Below are 23,110 nucleotides of genomic sequence, written 5' to 3'. Positions count from 1 at the left end.
TGTGCAAATTAGATACAGTGTATAGATACATTGCATTGAATGGGAATATTAATTTATGGCCATTTTACCCACATATTGCATAAAGTAAAATGGTGTATCAATTCATTCCGTTATTTCTTTCATAACATAGTTGAGAATAATATTTATACAAATTTTGGTTGAAAAAATCCTGAAACCCCAAAATGTATTGGTGATTGAAAAAACATCCCTTTGTTTTTGCCTATACATATAATTTCAAGTCATTTTATTTTTTAAACAACTTAGTCCTGGTGTCCACTACAGAGGACATAGCATAACGTATGAATAAAATATTATTTTTCAAAAATGTTTTTTTACCATTTGTTTATTGTGCTCTAAACAGTGTGATGACATGGAAAAAAACTAAATTCAAAAAACTTTTTTTTTCTGGGTCTCAGGAGGATATTAAAAGCTAAGCGTCCTAATGCCAAATGATAACAGATCTGAATAGTTTTAAATGGAAACTTAGTGCTGACTTGATGCAGTTCTTAAAGCGACCGGTAGAGGAAGCAAAATAGTGATTCTCCACTGAAGTCCACTCATTCATAGACCATTCGAGCGGTTAGTGCCCTTTGTAGTGAACAGTCACTAGGGATGGGTGTTAGCTGGCCTGACATTAGCTCTAATTGATGGTCAGGTTATATGATTATGTTTGTAAATCAATAACTCATATTTGAACTCTTCATAGTGTGATTGCGGTTTGTCACACTTTGCCTGTTACTTTTCTCAGCACTGATTAGAGTATTAGACCAATCACAGTCGTTTGTGATTACAGGATATGGGTTTATTTTATCATTTTATATAGATTTCTGGAGCATATTTCTATTTGTATGTCATGTACCAATCATTTTAATTCCGACATTTAAGAGTTAAATTCAGCTTTTAGTCAATAAATGTCTAAATAAGACCGATAACGTCCTTAAGTTAGACCGACTTTATGAGCCTCAGCGCGCGCCGTCGAGGGAGAGGAAAACATCAACGGCCCATAAGGAACAAATATTGCAAAGATAAGCAACTTTAATGTATAATCACTGCCATACACGCATAAAAAGCGTCTGCGTGGCACCTGAAAAAAGGGTGATGAATCCCCTCATTCATATCCGATTAAGTTTTGTGCACCTGACGTTTGACAACAGGATTTGCATATAATCTAATATTACAGTAATAATAATAATTGTCCAACAAATCCTAAAGTTTGTCAACTAATTGTAAAACTAAACAATGCTATTGTAATGCCAGAGTTGGGAGAGTTACTTTAAAAATGTAGGACCCTATTCCGTTACTGCTACAAATTACTTCATAAAAAAGTATTCAGTAATCTAATCGAAGCACCTCAAAATGAAAGTAATGTAATCTGATTACTTTTGGATTCCTCAGAGGTCACATAGCCTATGTAAATAAAGTCAAGTAAAAAGCAAGAGCAAAATACTTTGGTATGGATTTAATGCAAAATAAAAAATATTTAAGAAATGCCATGTAATTAAATGCTCTGCTAATATGAAACTAGATTTTTTACACAACAGAAATGTTTCTGCAACAGAAAAATGCAGAATACAAATTGGCATTTTTTTCTCAAGCAAATATAATAACAGATGCACTGAATTATGTTAACATTAAACAAAGCGAGATGAGCTTAAAATTCCTTTCAAAAACATTGAAAACCTTACTGACCCTAAACTTTTGAACAGTGTATATTATTATTATTATTATTATTATTATTATTATTATTATATTTATAACAAACTCAATGTCACAAAAACATATCTGACAACTTGTTTGTGCAGTGTATTTCCTTTCTGTTAACCATACGGTCTTCTTGATATAAACACAGCTGGACAAAATTATTACTTGTTTAATATTTAACAATGAAGCCAAGTCATCTGCTGAGGTTAAAGTCCCAAAGAAAGCTTATAAATCTATCAACAACGGAAGCTGCTTATGATACATTAAAACCCAAACAGTTACTGTAACCAAATACAAATCAGGAATTTGGAGCCTCTTATTTTGCTTATTTGCTTATAGTGGGTCTAGCCCTATGATAAGCAGACTTTCTTACATTTCTAGAGGAAAAACACTTGCTAAGGCAGAACTGAATGTAAGGGAATACATGAATCGCTCTGGTGGCCGAACACCTCAGACGTATTTCTGTTCAATAATATATATTTTTTATATTTTAAGGAAATTTTGTGATAATAATGATCCATGTTCTCCATTTATTTCCTCTGTAAATTATAATTATTTTTGTTTCATATTTTTTTATTATTTTTAAATTAACCCCTTCATTGCTGTGTGCTTTCTTTCTTTCTTTCTTTCTTTCTTTTTGTTCTATTTCCCATTTATCTTTATAACAGTCATTTTTTGACCACGAGGAGTGTGACTGTTTTTTAGGACCATTTAACCTTTTTCGAATCATATTTTAAAAATGTGTAAGTCTAAAGTGACTGAAGAGCAGCAGAGGGTTTAGAAACATAGTGATGATGATGGGCTAGGTGGACCGTAAGATATTTCAATACATACAAATGTATTTGTACAAATGATACTTACTTCCCAAAACCAGCCATGGCAAACTCTGCACTACTTTAGTAACCAGACCTGATGAAAAGCAGCAGACTAGAGGCTCGGCTGCAGAAGGTGGGCGGGGCCAGTGTGGTGAGGGGGAGGAGCCGGTAGAATGTGGGCGGGTCGTCGTGCAGAGGGGGAGGGGCCAGCAGGAAGTGTCGTGCTGGTTAATGTACAATCTGTCTGGGAGGGGAAGCTCTGTTTGCAAATGAGTTCAGTAATGTTTCATCCTGTTCTTTTGTACTTGTGTTGTAGCTCACGAGACTGAGAAGGTTCCTCTAGAAGTCGTACCCTTTAAGCTATGATTGCAAGCTTAGCCTGAACAGTTGAAAGCCCTCGGCAGTGACAGTTGAACGTTTGAGGAAGTTTCACAGACGCACCAGAATGGTAAGCGCACTAGAAAGCCTCGGCCGTTTGTTAGTTAAATGTTTATTTAAATGGTTATTTGTTCAAGGGTTTGACCGACCTGTGGAGAGGATGTGTGTGTTCAAAGGAACATTTAACCAAGTATGACATCAAAGATGATTAACACATGAAGTTGAATATTGAAGTGTTTTATAGTTGACAGAATATGGACGACATTGTCATTATGTGACGACTGACCTCATCCAGAGCTTTGGACTGAATTGAGTTGTCAGTCAGGAAGTCTATGGCGAAGGAAATCATGTGAAGGAAATCCTACATGAAACTAAAAAACAAAACCAAAAAATCCTACATGAAACAATAATGATATTCCGTCTAATTCATAATATTATTACTGTCTTTTAACCGCAGTACAGTACAGTGCTATGCTGGCTGATGTTTATCAAAATAATCATTTTGTTTTGAGCAAGCACTTTACTACACTACTGGAATTTGATGAAATCACTGTTTCAAGAGATTGATCATCTATCAAATGATTCATGTCTGTCTGTCTCTTTCTTTCAAAAGTTTCAAACAAGGCTGTCGAACCAACAAAAACTGTGTTGCTTTTCTGATTAAAAATGCAATATGTCCATCTATCACACTAATATCTGAACCTTGTCATCTTTCAAAACTCATAACTCACATTTAGTTAAAAACTCCTATTGATTTGAATGCTTTAGTTGATGAAACGGCTCAGAATCACTTTTGCTTTGCTCTGGCAAACAATGTTATGTTTAGATCATGAAAGATCCACTTTACTCTAAAACTGCCATGATGGAGCATGAACCAACTGGATGACATTATTTTTCATCATCATTATTTATCATACACCGGGTCTATGGTCAAATGTTTCCAGATCATGCTTTCAGATTTGACATTGTTTTGACCGTTTTTTTTTTGGTAGCAAGTTATATTGCTTTGTTTATTAGAGTCTCTGTGTCTGTATTTCCTCTAGTCCTTTAACAGTGATGTTTTTACACATTTCATGATAAATGAGTTATTTGAACCAATGATTCAGCAAATGCAAGGTTTCCTTAAAGGGGTGTTTGATTATGATTTCACTTCTCTAACTTTAGTTAGTGTGTAATGTTGCTGTTTGAGCATAAACAACATCTGCAAAGTTACAACGCTCAAAGTTCAAAGCAAAGGGAGATATTTGCTTTTAAAGAAATAGTTTTTAAGGACTACAGCAAATGGCTGGTAGAGACTACACAACATTCTATCGACAGAATATGCTAATCAATGACTAGAAGATAACTTCACATAAGCTACATAAATTCTTCAACTAAACATTCAGAAACGTTGTCTACATGTTGTCTCTTCTTCTTGAGTCTCTCCATCATTGTCTGACTCCGGTTTGAACATAAAACGCTAAAAGATTTTGAAATTTTCAGTGCATGTGTGTGCGAGTGCTGTTGAAGCTCCGCCCCCTGTGCCGGGAGTAGCAGCTCATTTGCATTGAAAGGGACAGACTAAAACGGTGCGTTTTTGCTCACCCTCAAAACGTGACAATTTTAATATAAATTCTATATAAAATCTGTGGGGTATTTTGAGCTAAAACTTCACATACACACTCTGAGGACATCAGAGACTTATTTTACATCTTGTAAAATTACAACCCTTTTAAAGCTATGAACGATATGAAAGTGATGACCGTGTTTTGTGTCGTTTTCAAAATTGACATCAAGGTTCTGAAATTAGGTTTAATAGAATATTATGAAATGCAACATAACACTCTTAGAAAAAAAAGATTCAGTGGGGTTCACAGAAGTTCACCAAGTGAAACATGTTCCTGGATCAACATCCCGTTCAACCCTTAAAGGGTTAGTTCACCCAAAAATGAAAATTCTGTCAGTAATTACTCACCCTCATGTTGTTCCAACCGCGTAAGACCTTCGTTCATCTTCGTAACACAAATTAAGATATTTTTGATGAAATCTGAGCCATGTCTCACTCCTCCATGGGCTGCTATGTGACCGAAACTTGCTGGCCCAGAAAAGTTATTAAAGAGATCGTTAATATAGTCCAAGTGACTCCAGTGGCTCAATCTTAAGTATATCAAGCGACGAGAATACTTTTTGTGCGCAAAAACAAACAAAAATAACGACTTTATTCCACTATTCATTTCCTTCTCTCTGGACCTCTAGTTGGTTCGCGTAGTGTTTTTGCGTAGCGCGTCTGTGTTACACGTCACCACGTAGGCTCACTATTGGCCGACGCCGGTCATGTGTGTGATGCGTGTTGACGTACAACACAGACGCGCAGCGCAAAAACACTACGAGGCCCAGAGAGAAGGAAATGAAAAGTGGAATAAAGTCGTTATTTTTGTTTGTTTTTGCGCACAAAAAGTATTATCGTCGCTTGATAAACTTAAGATTGAGCTACTGGAGTTACTTGGACTATATTAACGATCTTTTTAATAACTTTTCTGGGCCAGCAAGTTTCGGTCACATAGCAGCCCATGGAGGAGTGAGACATGGCTCAGATTTCATCAAAAATATCTTAATTTGTGTTCCGAAGATGAACGAAGGTCTTACGCGGCTGGAACAACATGAGGGTGAGTAATTACTGACAGAATTTTCATTTTTGGGTGAACTAACCCTTTAATATCAAGGTTTCCTTAAAGGGGTGTTTGATTATGATTTCACTTCTCTAACTTTAGTTAGTGTGTAATGTTGCTGTTTGAGCATAAACAACATCTGCAAAGTTACATCGCTCAAAGTTCAGAGCAAAGGGAGATATTTGCTTTTAAAGAAATCGTTTTTAAGGACGACAACAAACGGCTGGTAGAGACTACAGGACATTCCTCCTGGGTTAGTGACATCACCAACCCTATAATTTACATAAACCCCGCCCCCGGGAATGTGATTTCTAGATTATCATGACAGAATATGCTAATCAACGACTAGAAGATAACTACACATAAGCTACATAAATTCATCAACAAACCATTCAGAAACGTTGTCTACATGTTGTCTCTTCTTCTTTAGTCTCTCCATCATTGTCTGACTCCGGTTTGAACATAAAAGGCTAAAAGTTTTTGAAATGTTCAGAGCATGTGTGTGTGAGTAAAAAAGGACACAAGCTGCTGAAGCTCCGCCCCCTGTGCCGGGAGCAGCAGCTCATTTGCATTTAAAGGGACAGACACAAAACGGAGCGTTTTTGCTCACCCTCAAAACGTGACAATTTTAATATAAATTCTATAGAAAAATATCTATGGGGTATTTTGAGCTAAAACTTCACATACACACTCTGAGGACAACAAAGACTTAATTTACATCTTTTGAAAAGGGCATTATACCACCTCTTCGAACGATATGAAAGTGATGACCGTGTTCTCTGTCATTTTTTCAAAATTGACATCAAGGTTCTGAAATTAGGTTTAATAGAATATTATGAAATGCAACATAACACTCTTAGAAAAAAAGATTCAGTGGGGTTCACAGAAGTTCACCAAGTGAAACATGTTCCTGGATCAACATCCCGTTCAACCCTTAATATCAAAAAGGTTCTATATAAGGAGAAACGTCTTAAATAATTGCATAATACTTCCATATTCAACAGGTTATTTAAATTTTTTCTACTGATAAAGTATGTTTACATGCTGTTTAAGTCATACAGTTTTATACAAATTAAAAATGAATTAAAACACAATTAATAAAATGATGGGAACCCCTGACAGGTTCTACGTATGGAACCCGGATCATCCGGGTTCATTTCTGACCCTGTTGTGCACTTGAGAGTATTGTCATGTTTGGCCCAGCGGTTTACTCTGGGTTTTTCTCTCTATACTGTAGGCTGACTACAACAGCGAATCACCAGCGCCTAGCAAGCTCAATCAAGTTCAGGAGCAAGTCAATGATGTTAAAGTGATCCTCAAAGACAACATCAACAAAGTTCTGGAGAGAGGAGAGCGGTTAGACGACCTGATCGGGAAAACAGATGATCTACAAGCTACGGTAAAGGCCTAAAATATATAAAATATATAAAAAATATATACTTTTCTTGTAATGGTGATCTTTTATAAGACCTCAAAAGAACATAAGTGAAGTAATTATGATGTTAGTTGGTCAAACCAGTCATAAAACATTTTGTTGTTGATAATTATTTCTGTAATGATCTCGTCTTGCCTAGGCCGACTCATTTCAAAAGACGTCCACGCGTGTTGCCAGGAAGATGTGGTGGAGAAACACCAAGATGATGATTATAATTGGTGTGGTAGTGCTTGCCATCATCGTGTTGATCATTTTGTTTGCAACAGGCGTGATTCCCACATAAACACAAGCCGTTTCATTGCAGAAAATTATGCATTTCAATCATTTGTATTTTTTCAGGCACACACATTAATTAAACTGTTTCCTATAAACTGGATAAGTAACTACATGGATTTATGTATAGATAAATTGCTATTTTTGTGATAATGACATTTCCCATTATATTCTATTTAAATCTGGGACAAATGTGTCTGGGCTTCAATACACATGCTTTGTTTTTTAGGGTATTATAATAATGTTATAGGACCTAATACAGGAAACTGGAAAATGTTTTAGGATTTATTATTAGATTTACTTTGAGACTCACCACATGGTCATCCCAAAGACGTCAAAAACTGTTTTAATTTATATTTCATTTAAAAACCTGCACACTTAAATGCTGTAAACTTCAACTTGTTATACGATTCCTGGAATGTTTCTTGCGTGCTTTAACTACTGTGAAATCACTGTACTCATGACACTGATTTTATACCTAGACAAGTACATGTTCTGGACTGAGTTTATAGGTTTTTTTTCAATATCTGTAAGTTTAAACTCAAACCCTTACGACGTATCAGTTAGTGTCTTTGTCAAGAGGACGTATAACCTATATAGATATCAGGTGCGTCCCAATCGGCGTACGCATGCACTATTCCATGTCGTTGTGCAGTATAAATGTCCTGATTAGTGAGTTCACACTGAACATTCCTAATATAACGTGTGCACTTTAAACACCACGATGATCATTAACTGAAAAAATGAAGTGTGGAATGTTGGACACTTCATGTTCTCGACTGACACGCAGGGGGAGGGGCTAACAGGCTGTGATTGACAGATGACAAAACCTTATGTCATACAGTGCACAAGTGCATCATTTGGGACAATGTGTTCTATATAGGAAATGCTGATTGACATGAACTTGTATTGTAAAAATGACAGAATTAACTATTAAAAGGAACAGTTCGCCCCAAAAGTTCAATTACTTTCATCCTGGAAACAATATAATAATAGAGATTTATATTTTCAATTTACTGTTAAACTCCAAAAATGAGCACCATGAAAGTACAGTCTACATTACTCAATATTCCTTCAGAGGACTTGGAATAACACACAAGTCACACGGACTACTTTTATGACGCTTCTTTGTGACTTCAGCGCTGGACTCCAGCACCTGTCACTTTTATTACACTGAAAACAGCAGCAAGGATTCTCCTCTTGAGAAAAACACACGGGTTTGACGTGACAACGGCAAATAAATGATGACAATCTTCATTCTTGGGTGAACTATTACTTTAATCTCTAAAGAAATAACAGGCTTAAGGTTCATACACTTTATTTCATTGCATTTTTCAATGGTTTACATGACTCTGTAGCAAAATACTGCAATATGAAATGAATGTTAAATGGCCTACACTCTGTAAGCAATAAATTAATAGACTTGTATACAAATAGTTTCTAAATTATTTGGGCTCTCTACTGTTCACTGTACTCAACACAGAAATGTATAAGAGCTACACAGCAGGGAACATGATCATAAACTTTCACAAGCTCTAGATTAGAACAACAAAAAAACGCAAAAATAAAATAAAAAAATTCATGATGAATATCAATTGAAATAACACTTGAGACTTTAGCGCGTGTCCTTGAAAGTAATTTCAGATTTGAACTGGCGACCAAAGTGTAGCAACGTGGACCGACTCCATATCTAACCCTCTCGCTTTCTCCTCTCGGGGGTGACTTTCACTTCGCCCTTCCGTCTGAAAAACAGAGAAGAGAATATTAATTACGCTTATGAAAAACACAAACTCATAAAATGCTAAGGAATCCCAATTAATGTCAATAAGGAGACAAGCTGTGGCTTTGAAATAGAATAATAGTTGTGAAATTAACATTTTAATGCAAAACCTTGAATCGATGGAAATTAAAACACAAAAGGAAAGCATTACAAGCATAAGTTACAATACGACTTTTCCAAGATCTCGAAAGGTTAAAAAAACAAAAAAGAGAATTTGTTAGATGAAATTAACACGGTTTACAAGGTGAAGCTTTTTCCACCGCTGTCAGTAGAAAAATCAAATCACACAATACAAATATTAAAAAAGCACTTCTCCGGCGCGGCGGCGGCATCCGAGTACAAACCGGCTCGTAGCTCATGGACTACAGGAAATTACAGCTACACGAGCTACAAATAAAGAAGAGCAAGCATTACAGTGCATAATTAACCCTGGAAAGTCCAGAGAAAGCCGTATCCTTCAAAAAGTCAACAGTTAATTTTACTCCGGCTCTCGTCATATTTTACCATTACTTGATGGTGCCTGTAAAAAATGGCATTACATTATAAGATACCATTAGATAAAACCAATCCCAAGACGAAAACAAAAGCTTGACGTGTCCTTTTAATGTTTTTTTGTTGCTGTAGCTGCTGTTTTTGCTTTTTTTTTTACAATTGGTATACAGGATGTTGGAAGACCATACCAAATGGGAGCATTCGAGAGCGTACGCCTCTCGTACCCTGAGACAATCGGGAAGTCAGCTCATGGCCTGCAAGGAAGTCCCCGCTGGCAGGTACAAACAAGGTATATGTCAGAGTTAGGAGAAGACAACATTCTTCGGTTTTCTTTCCTTGTAATTCCATATTTTCTGGTATTTTCCCACTTAGCAGTACTGTACCTGTTACTTTTTACAGTTACAAAATGGCCAGCCAAAAGCCAGCTGTTACATTACTGCCAAAAGTCTCTATGTTACCACTACTGTAAAGCACTTGAGGGTGCTGTGAAACTTTAGAGAAAAACAAAAATTAAGCAATGTACATTACAAAAAAGATCAAATGGTGATGGTTTAGAGAGCTAAAGGTGCGTCGGCGTGAGCGACGCGAGCACATACCTGCACGTTTCAGCTGGCGTTTAAAGGTTAATACGGCTTGTACGTGTTTTGATGGCCGCCTCGCCTCGGGGATTTGCCGTAGCCGCTCTGCTGATCTAGAGTTGGGAGCACAAAACAGAAACAACGCAGATGTGTTGGTGGCGTACGCTCGCTCGAGAAGATCTCTGAGAAAGACGCTTCTTAGAAAACACAATTCGGGGTTCAGAGCCAATTTTGTGATGCTTGCGACATACTTACGTTAATCGTACTGAAAATACTGTATTCTGAAAATGTGGTGAGAGACAAAAATTTGTGGAGTAAATGGGTGAATGTTTGAAAACTGTTTATTTTCTTCTAAAAAACAAGCCACTGTCCAGTGGTCGTTTTTTTGCATGGCCTACAGATTTTACACGTTCAGTTACTATCCAATGGATTCAAAGGCACTTTGACAAATGTGTTTTGAAGCTAAAGACATCCCTTTCTATATTTAGCACCATAGTTATTATAATACATATGTACAATGTAGCTTTGTGCAAGCGAGCCTTCCTTCCCTGTAAGACAAAAAGCAACTGCAGCAAACGTTCTAGAGTTTTCTCTCAAAGCGTAAGGCATGTATCATACAAGCATGTGCATTCTGCTCAGATAATTTAGTGCACAATTGTCATAGTCCGGGTCGAGTACCGACAATCCACGATACAATATATCCTTAGTTTTGTCATCTGTGCGTTCACAAACAGTATTACATACTGCTGTAGTCACCATATCCGTAGTAGTTGTTGTAACCCGTGTAATCATAGCCCCCGTATCCACCATAGCCTTGATTGTTGTAGCCATAGTTCCCGTAATTTCCATAACCTTGATTCCAGTAGTTTCCGTATCCCTGGTTCCAGTTCTGATTGGGACCTGTAGCAGAAACCAAACGTATGGCACAATTAATAAAGAGACCGCAACTGCACGATGACAGAAGAAAATCAGGATGAACGTGGATTTGGGGTCACAGAATGTGAAGAACATAAAATTAAAATGGGGTGAAATTTGGTCAAGATGGTTACAAATTGATTTCCAGTAATTGTGATAATGTTGCCACATTTCTCTTTCTGCTCTTCATGGTATTTAATGAATTATTCATGGATCATATTGGAAGAACACTTTTTTTTTTTTTTTTGCACAGCAAAATCTGAATGGATGTGTTAATTGACCTTGTTATAGAGCGCCCACTTTTCCTGGTTCCAGAAGGATTTTTTCCATTCATCTCTCCCATAAGGATTTTAAAAAAGTTTTCTTTAAAGCTTTATAAGTCTTGAACCGAGCCAATCAGCTACGAGGATAATCACAACATTACTAACTTTAATTTGAAGCAAAAAAAGTATGTCAAAAATACAAAGGCCCAAGTCTGTGAACTAAACGGCTTTACCGAGCGAAAGAACTACAATCCAATTAAAAACGAAGGAGAAGCAAAAACTACTTGTTTATATATAAATAATTTGCAGTGTTTCATGGGAGTGGGCGGAGCTAACAATATCTTTTGACTCAGTTTTGCTAGTTTCGACTCTGATTGGTGTAATTTTCTGTACAGCATCATGGGTAATGTAGTTTTTCACCAAGAATTTCATTGTTAAAGGAGAACTCGGCAACTCTAGCGAACTCTAGTCACTTCTTCGCTGATTTTCCCTTTTGTTGTCGCATGTTTTCCCCACGAGCTCCCCCTACAGCTGTGGGGGGGCGTATATTTCACAACACAGTCGTAAAAAACTCACTTGCGGCGGCCTCCTCCCCCTCTCTACCACTGCTCATGTGCGTTTGTTATGATCGGAGCAAGCCAACTGTATCGCGTGGAGCTATGTCTACCGAGGTGGGTAATCTGGTAATACATCATACATGCGTGTGTGTTTATGTCGAATTGCCGTAAAGCGATTTGTGTTTCGCGCTCGTTCTCGTTCTCGCTTTCGCTTCTCACGAGACTTCCAATTTCTATCTTGCCGGGACGGTAGTGAACAAGTTGCAAGGTTGGTTTTCCGCCTGGGAACGCTGGGGGGAGCGGGGAAAGTCACCAATATCACCAGAACAGGTTGTTTAACCATCCAAATGATTTCTAGACAGTTTTATTAAGTTAAAAAAGCTACCAAGTTCTCCTTTAAATGATTATTTTAAAAATAAGTTGAAATAATGTGAACTGGCGGCTTCAACAGAAGCAAGTAGCACTGATTAAACACCTCGTAGCTCACAGTAGAGCTGTATTTGAAGGTTTATACGTGTTTGACTGTTGCACTCTATCGCACTTAGTTTAATGTATCTGATAAAAACAGTTATTCAACATATCATTAGTCCAAATTAATTATATAATTATATTTTGTTGTTTCTCAAGGCATGTTGAATTTCTTTAAATCCAGTAAATTCAATTTTCTATCATTACATTTTAACATCCATCCAATTAAATTCCTGACGCCATTTCGATAACAGGATAATGTTGTGTGTTAGCTGTAGTGTCTGAGTCACCTCCTCTCCCCCTGGACCTGGAGGGGTATCCTCCTCCTCTCCCGCCCCACTGCTGCTGCTGCTGGTACTGCTCCTTAGACATGGCCACCTTGATCTCACACTGCACACACACAGTCACATTGCACCTCACTAACAGAAAGAGCCATTACACTCATGATCAGTCTCACAAACGCCATCAAGAGCATTTCAACACAAAAAGAAACAAAGGTACAGCAGGACCGCTTCCTGAACCTGAGAGAGTCTGATACGGTAAAGCTGACGACATTATTAGCTGTGTTTATAACTGCTTCTGAAGTCTTGGAAGCCAAAGCTCATGATTATGGTAAGGGCCAATCACAGCGCACTGGGTCAGCTGGCCAATCAGAGCACTCTGGGCTTTTCAGAAGGAGGAGCTTAGTAGAAGTCAGCGCATTTCAGACAGACTGGTAATAGAGGTGCTGCGATGAAGTACAGTATGTGAAAAACATAGTCTATTAGTTAGTCTATTCTATTACACCCAATAAACAAAATAATGCACTTTTTCAAATAGCATCATATGGCCCCTTTAATTAACACAACAAGTGGACAAACTGATAGAAAATGTAAAAAAACATGGGCATGAATTATTAATTTATGGCCACAATATCTGTTTTTCCCGTATATCATGTGAAGGGCACTATAGATTTTAATAAATTTGTACAAAACATAATTTCTTCACTTTGTTTTCATTAAGTTTTATCTATGATACAAAAACTATGTAGAAACACATTTAAATGAGATTATGTTTTAGAATAACGAAGCAATGTAATATTTATGTTCAAAGACACCGTAATGTCAGATGACCGAATCATGCACATTAGGACATTTAAGACTTTACCTTACTTAAACCGATGTTGTGGTACTTCTTCTCCATAATTTTCTTTACTGGTTCCTCCTCTTTAAATGTAATGAAACAAAAACCTCGTCTTTTATTTGTTTTATTCTCCATTGGCAGCTCAATGGAATCCACCTAGGGAAAATATAGAGAAGAAATGCAAATTAGATTATATTTATACATACATATACATACATACATACACACATTTATATGTATGTATGAAGAGTTAAGATGCAAAAGCCTCTAAGTGCCATCTGAAATTTTCTTCTAGAATGATCATTTTTATCACGCTCGTATATTTAAGTTCAGCAATTTCACTTAAATGGCAATGAAAACAACCTATTAATAAATATATATATATATATATATATATATATATATATATATATATATATATATATATATAAAAATATATATATATAAAAATATATATATATATATATATATATATATATATATATATATATAAATATATATATATATATATATATATAAATTCTCCATACCTCTCCATAGCCATCAAAGTACTCTCGGATCTTCTCTTCTGGAGTATCTGGGGAAAGACCTCCCACAAATATCTTCTTGACAGGCTCTTTGGACTTCATGGCCTTTGCTTTCTTAGGATCAATCACTTTTCCATTCAGTTTGTGCTCCTTTTGCGTGATCACCTTTGACAAGGATCAGATATCAGACTTTGATTTGATCAAGGTTGCCTCAGCATCATAACTGAAACGAAGCTTACGCTGCTCAATTTATAGCGTAATGATAGTAAGCACATGAATGCACACACACACACAAAACTATCTGCAAAGATACCTTTTCCACACTGTCAGCTTCTTTAAACAGCACAAAGCCAAATCCTCTGGACCGGCCTGTCAAAGGATCCAGTTTCAAGGTGCAGTCGACCACCTCTCCGTATTTGCTGAAGTAATCCTTCAGGTCTTTCTTAGTTGTGTCCCAACTCAAGCCCCCAACAAACATTTTCCTGAAAACAAAACACTGATGTGAGGACATACTGTGGCTACACTGGCTCGAGATATTAAGGTGAGTTACAGAAATCAGCTAAAAACCAAGGTCAATTACTACCTGATTATGTTTCAAGCCTTACTTTGACATGTATTTATGCAATAATAATATACAACACACTGTGAACACAAACACCAAGTTTATTGAGTTTCTCTTTTGAAAAGATGCTTGTGACATTTGACGAACGTGCATTTGAAAGGCAAATGAGTTCGGAGAGCTAACGAACAGCTCATGAATATATGACTGATGAATAACTGATGCACAATTAACCCGGCCCGGCAGATGTGTAGTCACGTCATGCAAGTTACACAGTTTGGCCTATCAAGAAAAATGAATATATTGATTCATAGAAAATTTGCTGACATTTGTACTTGTTTGAATGAAACGCAAGTCGAATAGACTCTTAACGATTTACAAAAATGACTGAACGAATCTATTGATATAAGGAAATGTCTAAATTGGGGTTTATTTACTGCGGTCTCTCTCCACGGCGTTCACTCACCCTTCATCCTCCTCATTCTTGCTGGCATCTATCTTGGAGCCCTCCGCCTCCCCCTGCCCGCCCTCTTCATCAGCGCCCGGCATCTGCTCTTCGCCCAAACCCTCTCCATCCTCATCCTCCATCTTCATCAAGTCTTCGCCCAGATTCTGCTCCTCCGACATCTTTGTTCAATTCTCGGCGAAACCGCGCGCAATCACGTCGTGTTCTTTTGAAGAAAGCGTCTAAGGTTGCAACAGAACCGGAATGACTGTAAATCGTGTTAATTGGGCTCAGAATCGCGTTTATTTGAGTCTCTTTTCGGGATGTCGATGGCAACGGCGTCCATTCACAAAATGGCGGCGAAACGGAAGTTAAACGTAATGACGTCACTCAGAATCGCTACGCAACTCTTACGCATATATTGTTTTTATTTATTTATTTGATTTTTTTAGGAATTATAGATCCCGTTTATTATAAACCTCTGACATGTGTATAATTTAGTCTGTACACCCCCAACGATGTGAAAAAGTAATATTTATTTTTTGTTATACGCAGGTATGTGTGTATAACTCAAGAGAAAATGAAAACACAGCACAACAAAATTGTTTCCCATTTTTTAATCCCTTTATCCAAAAAAACGTCAGGAAAAGAACTAAAATACAAAATAAAGGACACTTTTCCTAATCAAGACTTAAGAACACATCAGCACAAAACCTACAGGTTCGATCTGAACAAAGCACAGAATAAGACAAACTTGGAAACAAAACGTCTCGCTATTTACAAGGTCAGACACTGAATTTGTCCCCAGAGGACCGGATAACATATTTAATAGTTGTTTACGGACAGGATTCCACAAGCTGCCTCCGAGGAACAATGTCGAAGTCAGCCTCCGACCTACAAGAGAAGATACACAAGATGAACCACTCCGATTTGGACACGTCCAAAAAAAACAGCACGTCCATGTTTCAGTGTTTAACTTCTTGAGCTGTCGATTTTAAACTAGGAAAATCATCATTAAAGATTAAAGATCATATGTTCGACGTCTTAGATCGACAAAACAGCTCATAAGCCAGCAAAAGCTTCAGCTCCAAGAGGCCGGTGGACCATTCGAGGAGCGAGCCCAAACGTCTTAACCTGAAAATCGCAATTTCATTTGCATTTATCCAATGTGTGAGTCTGTCTAACACAGATTTGTCAGCTTTTAATGGCTTCGCAACCCACTTTACATATGATCTTTAAAGGCTACGTTTAAGAAAAAGCCTTGAGGTGAACCCATTTGAAGTTCTCTATGGCCTCTAAAGAAAAAGCAAGCATTATGAGAGAGTTTATGCAATTATTTACAAGGGAGGTGACCGTTTTTTTTAAGGAAGAAACCAAAGAAAATAAATCACTGAAGCTCCACAACTGAAATACAAGAGCACTACAATTGAAAAAGAGAATACATCAAAGCAGTTATTATGAATCACTTTTAGGTTACGTTAATAAAGTCCTGGAAAAAACACACTTTGAACTGTTAACGAAAACCAACAACTTAAGGAAAATGGGGGAATCTCCTTTGTCTTTTTGTTTGTTTTACGCTGGTACAGGAAGTTTGAAGAGACCATACCACAGGACAGCGCTTTCTTGTGCATGCCGTGCTCTCTGCCCGCTATGTGCGACGCCCAGAGAATGTCGTGGTCAGGTGACACACGGCCTGCAATGAAGTCCCCGCTGGCAGGTACAAACAAGGTACAATAATCAGAATTAGGGAAAGAAAGGAAAAATCAGGAGAGGCGCCTTTACTCTGTACCCCTTTAGCTGTACTTTACCTGTTAGCATTGCTATCAAGTCTCTATGTTATTCCTTTATGATCACCTGTTAAAGCAGGAGGAGGAAAAGGAAAACCTACAGAAAAACTCTTACGTTTTTCTGGCACACTAAAAAAGGCAAAATGGCTACACAAACATTAGCGATTAAAGATCTATAGACATGTATTTAACTCAGCTGCATTGATATGCATAGGCCGCCTTCAGGCTGTTAGTTATTGTCTATTGATCTTTAACATTGAGGTCGGGTCCAGAGCGTGGCGAAGATGTGTGACCTTACCGCTGATATGAATGCGTTTAGCCACTTCATCAATACGGCTGGTAGCTGTTCTGATGGTTTCCGCCCTCCCGCGAGGCCTTGCCGTAACTGCTCGTTTGACCTACAGAAATCCAATACAGATGCTGTAGCACAATCGTAGAAAGCAATTCAATTGAGTCACTGAAAACTAAACACTAAATGAATCGCAACAACCGTTCTGTTGGGACACAAATGTGCATGAACTGGCAAAGCTCGAGACTAAAAGGCACTAAAAGACTCTCAACCCACTCCATCTAAAGCTATGCTCAGACTGCAGGCAAATCAGATTATATTCCAACATATCACGGGCTGCTTTGGTAATGACGTAGACGTACCCACGTATGTGCCGAGGCTTTTAAAAACCAACGCAGGACATCATCTCGCTCTCCATCTTTGAAGCCCGTACGAATACCTCTGGCACTTCAGTCACCAGTTTTGAGTTATCGTTGTGTGTCGCATTAAGAGACGGTTCGAAATGCGATTTGAGCAGCCGGAGCGTCCAGACTGAGACGCATCTGTAAAAATATGAGTGGAATCGCATTTCAAACCACCTCCATTTGATGTTTTTTTGCTGTCCAGACTTTCAAAAACCCATCTGGATATTTGCTGGCAGTCTGAACATAGTCTAAGTTTTTTCCTTCATTTGAGTTCTGTTTTAGTGATGGGGAAAAGTCTTGCATGCCCTGGAATTCTGTACATAAATTAGAGATCAAACTATTTTCAATTGATCTTACACAATGGAGAGCCTATTCAATGAATGGTACAAAAACTATTCCAAATTAGCTGTTTCATAATTTTTATTGACATAAAAATATATATATATATACTTTTTTAAATTAAGGCGAGACACTACAGGCAAAAACAGTTTTCATGCATCGGTCAATTTTGAACTATTTGGCCTTTCATAAAGTGTGGTTTCAAACTAGTGGAAAGAAAACATCCCAAATTCACTTTTAAGTGTTGCTTTTATTGCACCTATTTGAGTCTGCAGATTTGAATTACAACACATATCTTTAAGGGCCGTTTTTCTCCTGCGCTGAGTCAGAAATCTCCACGTCAGCAGCTCTTACAAACACCAAACTTTCCCGTTTTATTCCTATATATATATATATATATATTCTGAAGATTTTTGCTGAGGAGTTTGATCATATTCAATTAGCCTGATTTTAAACATTTGGTTTCTAAAAACATTTTATTTCTGGATGTTGACAGTATTTTCAGATATATGGAGAAATAAAAAGACAAATCCAAAATCCCCTCTGTAAAACCTTTAAATCTAAAATGAAACAAACTTTGAACCTGGCTTAATCCAGTTTTCAGATTTCTGCTCTGGAAATTAAAATATAACATTTCAGAAAACTTGTAATACAAAAAAATGTTGGCAACTCCTAATCCAATCAATCAACTGGGGAAGTATGGTGAAATCTATTAGTTAATTATTTACCCTATTAATCGGAGGTGTCTTGCCTTCAGTGTCATGTTTTGATTATATTTAAAACATGCTTTAATGATATTTACAGAATTTAAATGGCCACATTGTGAAATATCAAACTTCATGACTATAATCTCTCTGGTTGAATTATATATTCTTCCCAAAAACCCGTGTGCTGAATTGTGTTGTGAATTCAATGCACTTTTGCAGCCCTAAAAGCCCAGAGTTTTCCCAAACTACACCTCGATGCAACTTTTGCCTAAAATAAATTGTTTTAATAACGAACAGCTTCCTAAAGACATGTTAACGGGTGAAAAATAAAATACATCATAAATATCAATGCGTGGCTCTCTGAGGGTTAAATGTGTGCAAAATTACCATTGTACTCATCATAGCCTTGTCCATAGCCATAATTTGGATAGTTGTATCCTGAATAGTCATAGCCAGAATAGCCATTATAGCCCTGGTTGTATCCATTGCCGTAGCCTCCATAGTTCTGGCCATAGTAGCTGTTGTATCCTTGATTATAGCCTTGGCCCTGTCCTGTTCAGAAAGAGTTAGAGAACCCTTTAGGTCAAGAAGAGCTAGAAGTAGCAGCTGGCCAAAGAGAGAGCCACCTCTAGATCGGCATACCTCTTCCTCGGCCGCCTCCTCGTCCTCCTCCTCCTCCTCGTCCTCCTCCAAAGCCCCGGTCCGCTCGGTTCTGCTGCTGTCTGTACACTTCTTTAGGCTGGGCAACCTTCACTTCACACTGACGACAAATGGAAACAGCATTACTACCACGTGGCTGATGTACGGAGTTCTTCACGGCAACAGAAGTTGACAGTATAAAATTAATCAGCATTTTAAATGTGCTTTTTATTACACTTTAATAACATCACTGACAGCAAAACAACATTAAAGTCGGTCAAATCAATTTATTCCCATAATCTCTCATCAATTCAAACTATGTTCACCAAGTTATGTTAAAATGTTTAGCAATATGAAGATGAATACAGCTATTTATTACTATGTACTGAAGCATAAAAATGATTAAACATTGTTTTTTGTGTTCAACGGAAAACATGCTCTTAACTATTTCTTTACTGCGTTTTAACTATTAAATCTTTTACCTCACAACAATAGATGTTTAGTTGAAATAGCGGTTCCTCTGATAAAACACCCTTTATAATAATTTCAGAGAAAATACACAGCGGCTTATAATAATGTTCTCAAAGCTGACGTAATTTATTCCTGTGATCAAAGCTGAGTTTTCAGCATCATTACTCCAGTCTTCAGTGTCACATGATCCTTCAGAAATCACTCTGATATGATGATCAAGAAACATTTCTGATTATTACCAACGTTGAAAACAGTTGTGCTGCTTATTATTTCTGTGTAAACCATGATACATTTTTAGTTAATGATTTTTTAATAAATAGAAATATCAAAAGAACAGCATTTATTTGAAATAGAAATCTTATAACATTATAAATGTCTTTACTGTGACTTCTGACCAGTTTGATGCATCCTTGATGAATAAAACTTTAAAAAACATTGACCCCAAACATTTGATTGGTAGTGTAAATATAAAATAAATGTGTAAAAGACAATACTTAAGTTGATCGCATGCATCTGCAAGACATTTTAATAATATCAACATACCTTCCCTGATCCAATTTGATGGTATCTGTTCTCCAGCAGTTTCTGAACTGGATCCTCTAAAACGTACGTCACAAAGCAGAATCCCCTCCTCTCGTTTGTTTTGGTGTCCATGGGAAGCTCAATGCTTTCGATCTTTAGACGGAAAAATCACAGATTAGTTTATATGTACCGGTGTGCTGCTCAAAAGTCCCAAATATGATCATTTCATTACATATATGTTCATTATTAGATGTTAATTCAGTTCTTAGTTTGAGCTACTCACGTCCCCATAAGCCCCGAAGTATTCCCGGATCAGTTCCTCGGTTGTGTCTGGACTCAGACCTCCGACAAAAACCTTCTTGGGGGGTTCCTTGCCCTTAATGGCTTTGGCTCTCTTGGGATCAATCAATTTGCCATCCAGCTTGTGCTCCTTCAGCTCTAACACCTGAACACATGAAGAACCGGTCATGAACATGATGTCAGAGTAATCTTCTCCCCAAAAGTAATGAGTGTCAGGGAGCAATTACCTTATCGACACTGTCAGCGTCTCTGAAGAGCACGAACCCGAAGCCCCTGGAGCGGCCGGTCATGGGGTCTGTTTTGATGGTGCAGTCCAGGACCTCTCCAAACTTGGACAGGTAGTCGGTAAGGTCTTTCTTGCTGGTGTCCCAACTGAGTCCACCGATGAACATTTTCCTACTCAAATATAAAAAAAAACATACATTTCACGCCACCGAATAAACGATGCATTATCATGCAAGTTCTGATATTATATGTACATTTGCTGGTGATGCATGCATAGTAATATGGGAAAATAAAAACATTAAACACGGTATAATTTTTAATCAAAGTAAAATCCAAGCCATTAGACGCCAGGATGCAAATTCGCTGCAGACGGGTTAATAATAACAACTAGGTCTCGAGCATCTTAAGCTATAAATATTGCGCGTATTAATAATATACGCGTTTGAAACGACTTAGATGTGAATAAGGGATGCAAACGTGTGATTTTGATGAGATTTAGTATGTAAAGTCCGCGAGGCGCTTGGTTGTGCGGGGAAGGCCGCGCGCTCCGAGACTCACCCGTCATCCTCCTGGTTTTTACTCGCGTTTATTTTGGAGCCTTCTGGAAACTCGTCAGTGCTGAAGTCACCTTGTTCTTCGGCCTGCATTTTGGAGTATGTGTGGTTTGATCCGACGCTAGCTATTAAGTAGAATATATTACAGCGGTTTTAAAAGGTCAAAGACTCCAACACGAATAAAGTGCCGCGTTGATTAAAATGGCGGCCAGAGATCAGTGACGAAATCCGTCTCTCTCTGCACGAGGAATCGGGAGGGGAGGGGCGGGGCGGGGCTTGGGGAGGGGCGGGGGCGGGGCTTAATCAAACATAACACATACATAGTAGATATTACAGATCTAATAATAGATGTTATGATATATAGTTAAATATGTTTAAAAAATACAGTTTGAAATATTTTTTCTTTCGTTGTGTATACAGTATAAATATATTTATGCTTAAATATAAATAAAAACAAAGAATTTGCCATAGTTATGGGAGCCCATCAGGAATCTGTAAACTCCAATAGGTAAAATATGTTTTTCAGAAAACAAAGATAATAAAGTTAGACACCTTTTTCTTGAAGATATTATTTCTGTATCTCCTACAATCTTTTACTGGAATAATTTGTTTAAAAATTTAAACAGGAAAAAGTTGGTCCTTACAACAAAATATTTTCTCACTAATAAAGCAAAGGAAGTGTCTTTCAAAATAATAAATACATTTTACCCTGTTAAATATTTTATGATTACATAGCCTATAAAATTAAGATTGACACAAGATGCTCATTTTGCTAAGTTCACACAGAAACTGTTAATCATTTATTTTGGTCATGTTTCTACTGAATATATATTTATATTTTATGAAAAAATGTTAACACATTTATTAAAGAGAATATCCAGCAAGATATATCTGCAACCTTTAAAGACATTATTTTTTGGATACTTTGATTTTGACCCCTATAAAAACATTTTGTGATAAATTAAAAAAACATTTCTTGACAAATTGTATATACATAAATGTAAATTCACCAACAACAAACCAGTTAATGCCATTAATGTCATCTCTGTACAGTTTAAAATTCTTTTAATTCAATACTTGCATAATTATTACTTGTTTTGCTTTGTTTTCATTTGGGAAACAAAAATATTATTTTTTTATTTGCTTTGTTTACAGTAAATTTGTGAATGATTGACAGTGAAGTTGATTCATTTAATTCATTTCCTTACGGTAAATTTAACAATGGCGGTCATTATCGCAATATTCCCTTCATGATTTCTCCTGTTCCCCTGTCAGTCAGGAATCATGAAGTAATGTAAAGTAACTGTACATTATCATTCCTTATTTGATTCCTCCGACCACTCTTTTAGAAAAAAAAAAAAAAAGATAAAATCTAACAATTGCAAAGATAAAATAAAATATTTTTATTTCGTTTTGTCTAAAAGTACATTATCTCATTTAATTGTTTATATGAATAATAGTTTTATTTTCTGTGTAGTCTTTGATATAACCAGCTGCATGTAAAAAAACATAACAAAACAAAAAACAGCTGCCAGTGTCTGCCTGTAAGCGACAGTGTTTGGTAAACTGTTTACACACAATTATCCAAAAGCGGGGTTTGAATATGAAACAAATACATAAATTAAGGACATTTTTGCAGTAGGAAAATTATTTTATTTATAGACTTTAGCCTTGCATTTACTTCCTCACTCAACGGCCCTTCCCAGCCTGTTGCCAGATTGGGGGGAAATCATCACCCGCTAAAAGGTATTTACTTTTCTGTACAAAATACTTCCTTTATTAATTCACCACCACAACATATAAGTAAAACTATAACTAATATGTGGTTCTGAATCTATTATTATTAATATTATTATTAGGCTACTATCATCATCACCTTCCTTCAATTGACTATTTCCACTATACGTGGAGATGTTG

General features: G+C 36.9%; 3 protein-coding genes across 21 annotated transcripts; 1 reads left to right on the top strand and 2 right to left on the bottom strand.

Annotated features, from left to right (window-relative positions):
• Positions 1-2,781: 2,781 nt before the first annotated feature.
• On the top strand, positions 2,782-8,553 carry LOC308683658 (vesicle-associated membrane protein 8). The gene is made up of 3 exons (XM_081354220.1): positions 2,782-2,964; positions 6,780-6,941; positions 7,117-8,553. Exons 1-3 carry the CDS (start codon positions 2,962-2,964, stop codon positions 7,258-7,260), a joined length of 309 nt encoding a protein of 102 aa, XP_081210346.1. The 5' UTR covers positions 2,782-2,961; the 3' UTR covers positions 7,261-8,553.
• Positions 8,552-15,356, bottom strand: hnrnpd (heterogeneous nuclear ribonucleoprotein D). Of its 16 annotated transcripts, none has more exons than XR_014029276.1 (9): positions 14,978-15,356; positions 14,266-14,434; positions 13,956-14,117; positions 13,450-13,581; positions 12,594-12,693; positions 10,857-11,000; positions 10,119-10,213; positions 9,711-9,793; positions 8,552-8,992 (listed from the first exon to the last, which is right to left on the bottom strand). XR_014029276.1 is itself a non-coding variant. In XM_081354208.1 (8 exons), exons 1-7 carry the CDS (start codon positions 15,136-15,138, stop codon positions 10,146-10,148), a joined length of 948 nt encoding a protein of 315 aa, XP_081210334.1. In that variant the 5' UTR covers positions 15,139-15,348; the 3' UTR covers positions 8,552-8,992; positions 10,119-10,145. The 16 variants fall into 16 exon arrangements, 12 of the variants coding, with proteins under 12 accessions (XP_081210334.1, XP_081210336.1, XP_081210337.1 ...); XR_014029277.1 differs by having other exon boundaries at positions 10,845-11,000; positions 14,978-15,348; XR_014029278.1 differs by having other exon boundaries at positions 12,594-12,722; positions 13,455-13,581; positions 14,978-15,348.
• Positions 15,357-15,558: 202 nt separating this feature from the next.
• hnrnpdl (heterogeneous nuclear ribonucleoprotein D-like) lies at positions 15,559-21,453 on the bottom strand. Of its 4 annotated transcripts, none has more exons than XM_081354206.1 (8): positions 21,198-21,453; positions 20,642-20,810; positions 20,398-20,559; positions 20,136-20,267; positions 19,125-19,242; positions 18,870-19,034; positions 17,042-17,141; positions 15,559-15,850 (listed from the first exon to the last, which is right to left on the bottom strand). In XM_081354206.1, the coding sequence occupies exons 1-7, from the start codon at positions 21,284-21,286 to the stop codon at positions 17,071-17,073; spliced, it is 906 nt and encodes a 301-aa protein (XP_081210332.1). In that variant the 5' UTR covers positions 21,287-21,453; the 3' UTR covers positions 15,559-15,850; positions 17,042-17,070. The 4 variants fall into 4 exon arrangements, with proteins under 4 accessions (XP_081210332.1, XP_081210330.1, XP_081210331.1 ...); XM_081354204.1 differs by having other exon boundaries at positions 20,642-20,813; positions 21,198-21,418; XM_081354205.1 differs by having other exon boundaries at positions 15,559-17,141; positions 21,198-21,433.
• Between the last annotated feature and the right edge of the window lie 1,657 nt (positions 21,454-23,110).

Source organism: Scardinius erythrophthalmus, assembly GCF_964197995.2.
Source record: "Scardinius erythrophthalmus genome assembly, chromosome: 23".
Lineage (NCBI taxonomy): Eukaryota > Metazoa > Chordata > Actinopteri > Cypriniformes > Leuciscidae > Scardinius > Scardinius erythrophthalmus.
The sequence above is the reverse complement of the archived record's forward strand: the minus strand, read 5'-3'. Positions and strand labels throughout refer to the sequence as shown.

Coding starts and splice junctions, on each gene's coding strand:
- LOC308683658 (XM_081354220.1), top strand. Junction 6,942..7,116: donor CAGATGATCTACAAGCTACG/GTAAAGGCCTAA, acceptor CGTCTTGCCTAG/GCCGACTCATTTCAAAAGAC.
- hnrnpd (XM_081354207.1), bottom strand. CDS start 15,138: ATGTCGGAGGAGCAGAATCTGGGCGAAGACTTGATGAAGATGGAGGAT. Junction 12,723..13,454: donor GTACCACAACATCGGTTTAA/GTAAGGTAAAGT, acceptor TCTTTCTGTTAG/TGAGGTGCAATGTGACTGTG. Junction 11,001..12,593: donor CAGGTCCAGGGGGAGAGGAG/GTGACTCAGACA, acceptor TTTCTGCTACAG/GTCCCAATCAGAACTGGAAC.
- hnrnpdl (XM_081354203.1), bottom strand. CDS start 21,286: ATGCAGGCCGAAGAACAAGGTGACTTCAGCACTGACGAGTTTCCAGAA. Junction 20,814..21,197: donor AAAAACCAGGAGGATGACGG/GTGAGTCTCGGA, acceptor TTTATATTTGAG/TAGGAAAATGTTCATCGGTG. Junction 20,560..20,641: donor ACGCTGACAGTGTCGATAAG/GTAATTGCTCCC, acceptor TCATGTGTTCAG/GTGTTAGAGCTGAAGGAGCA.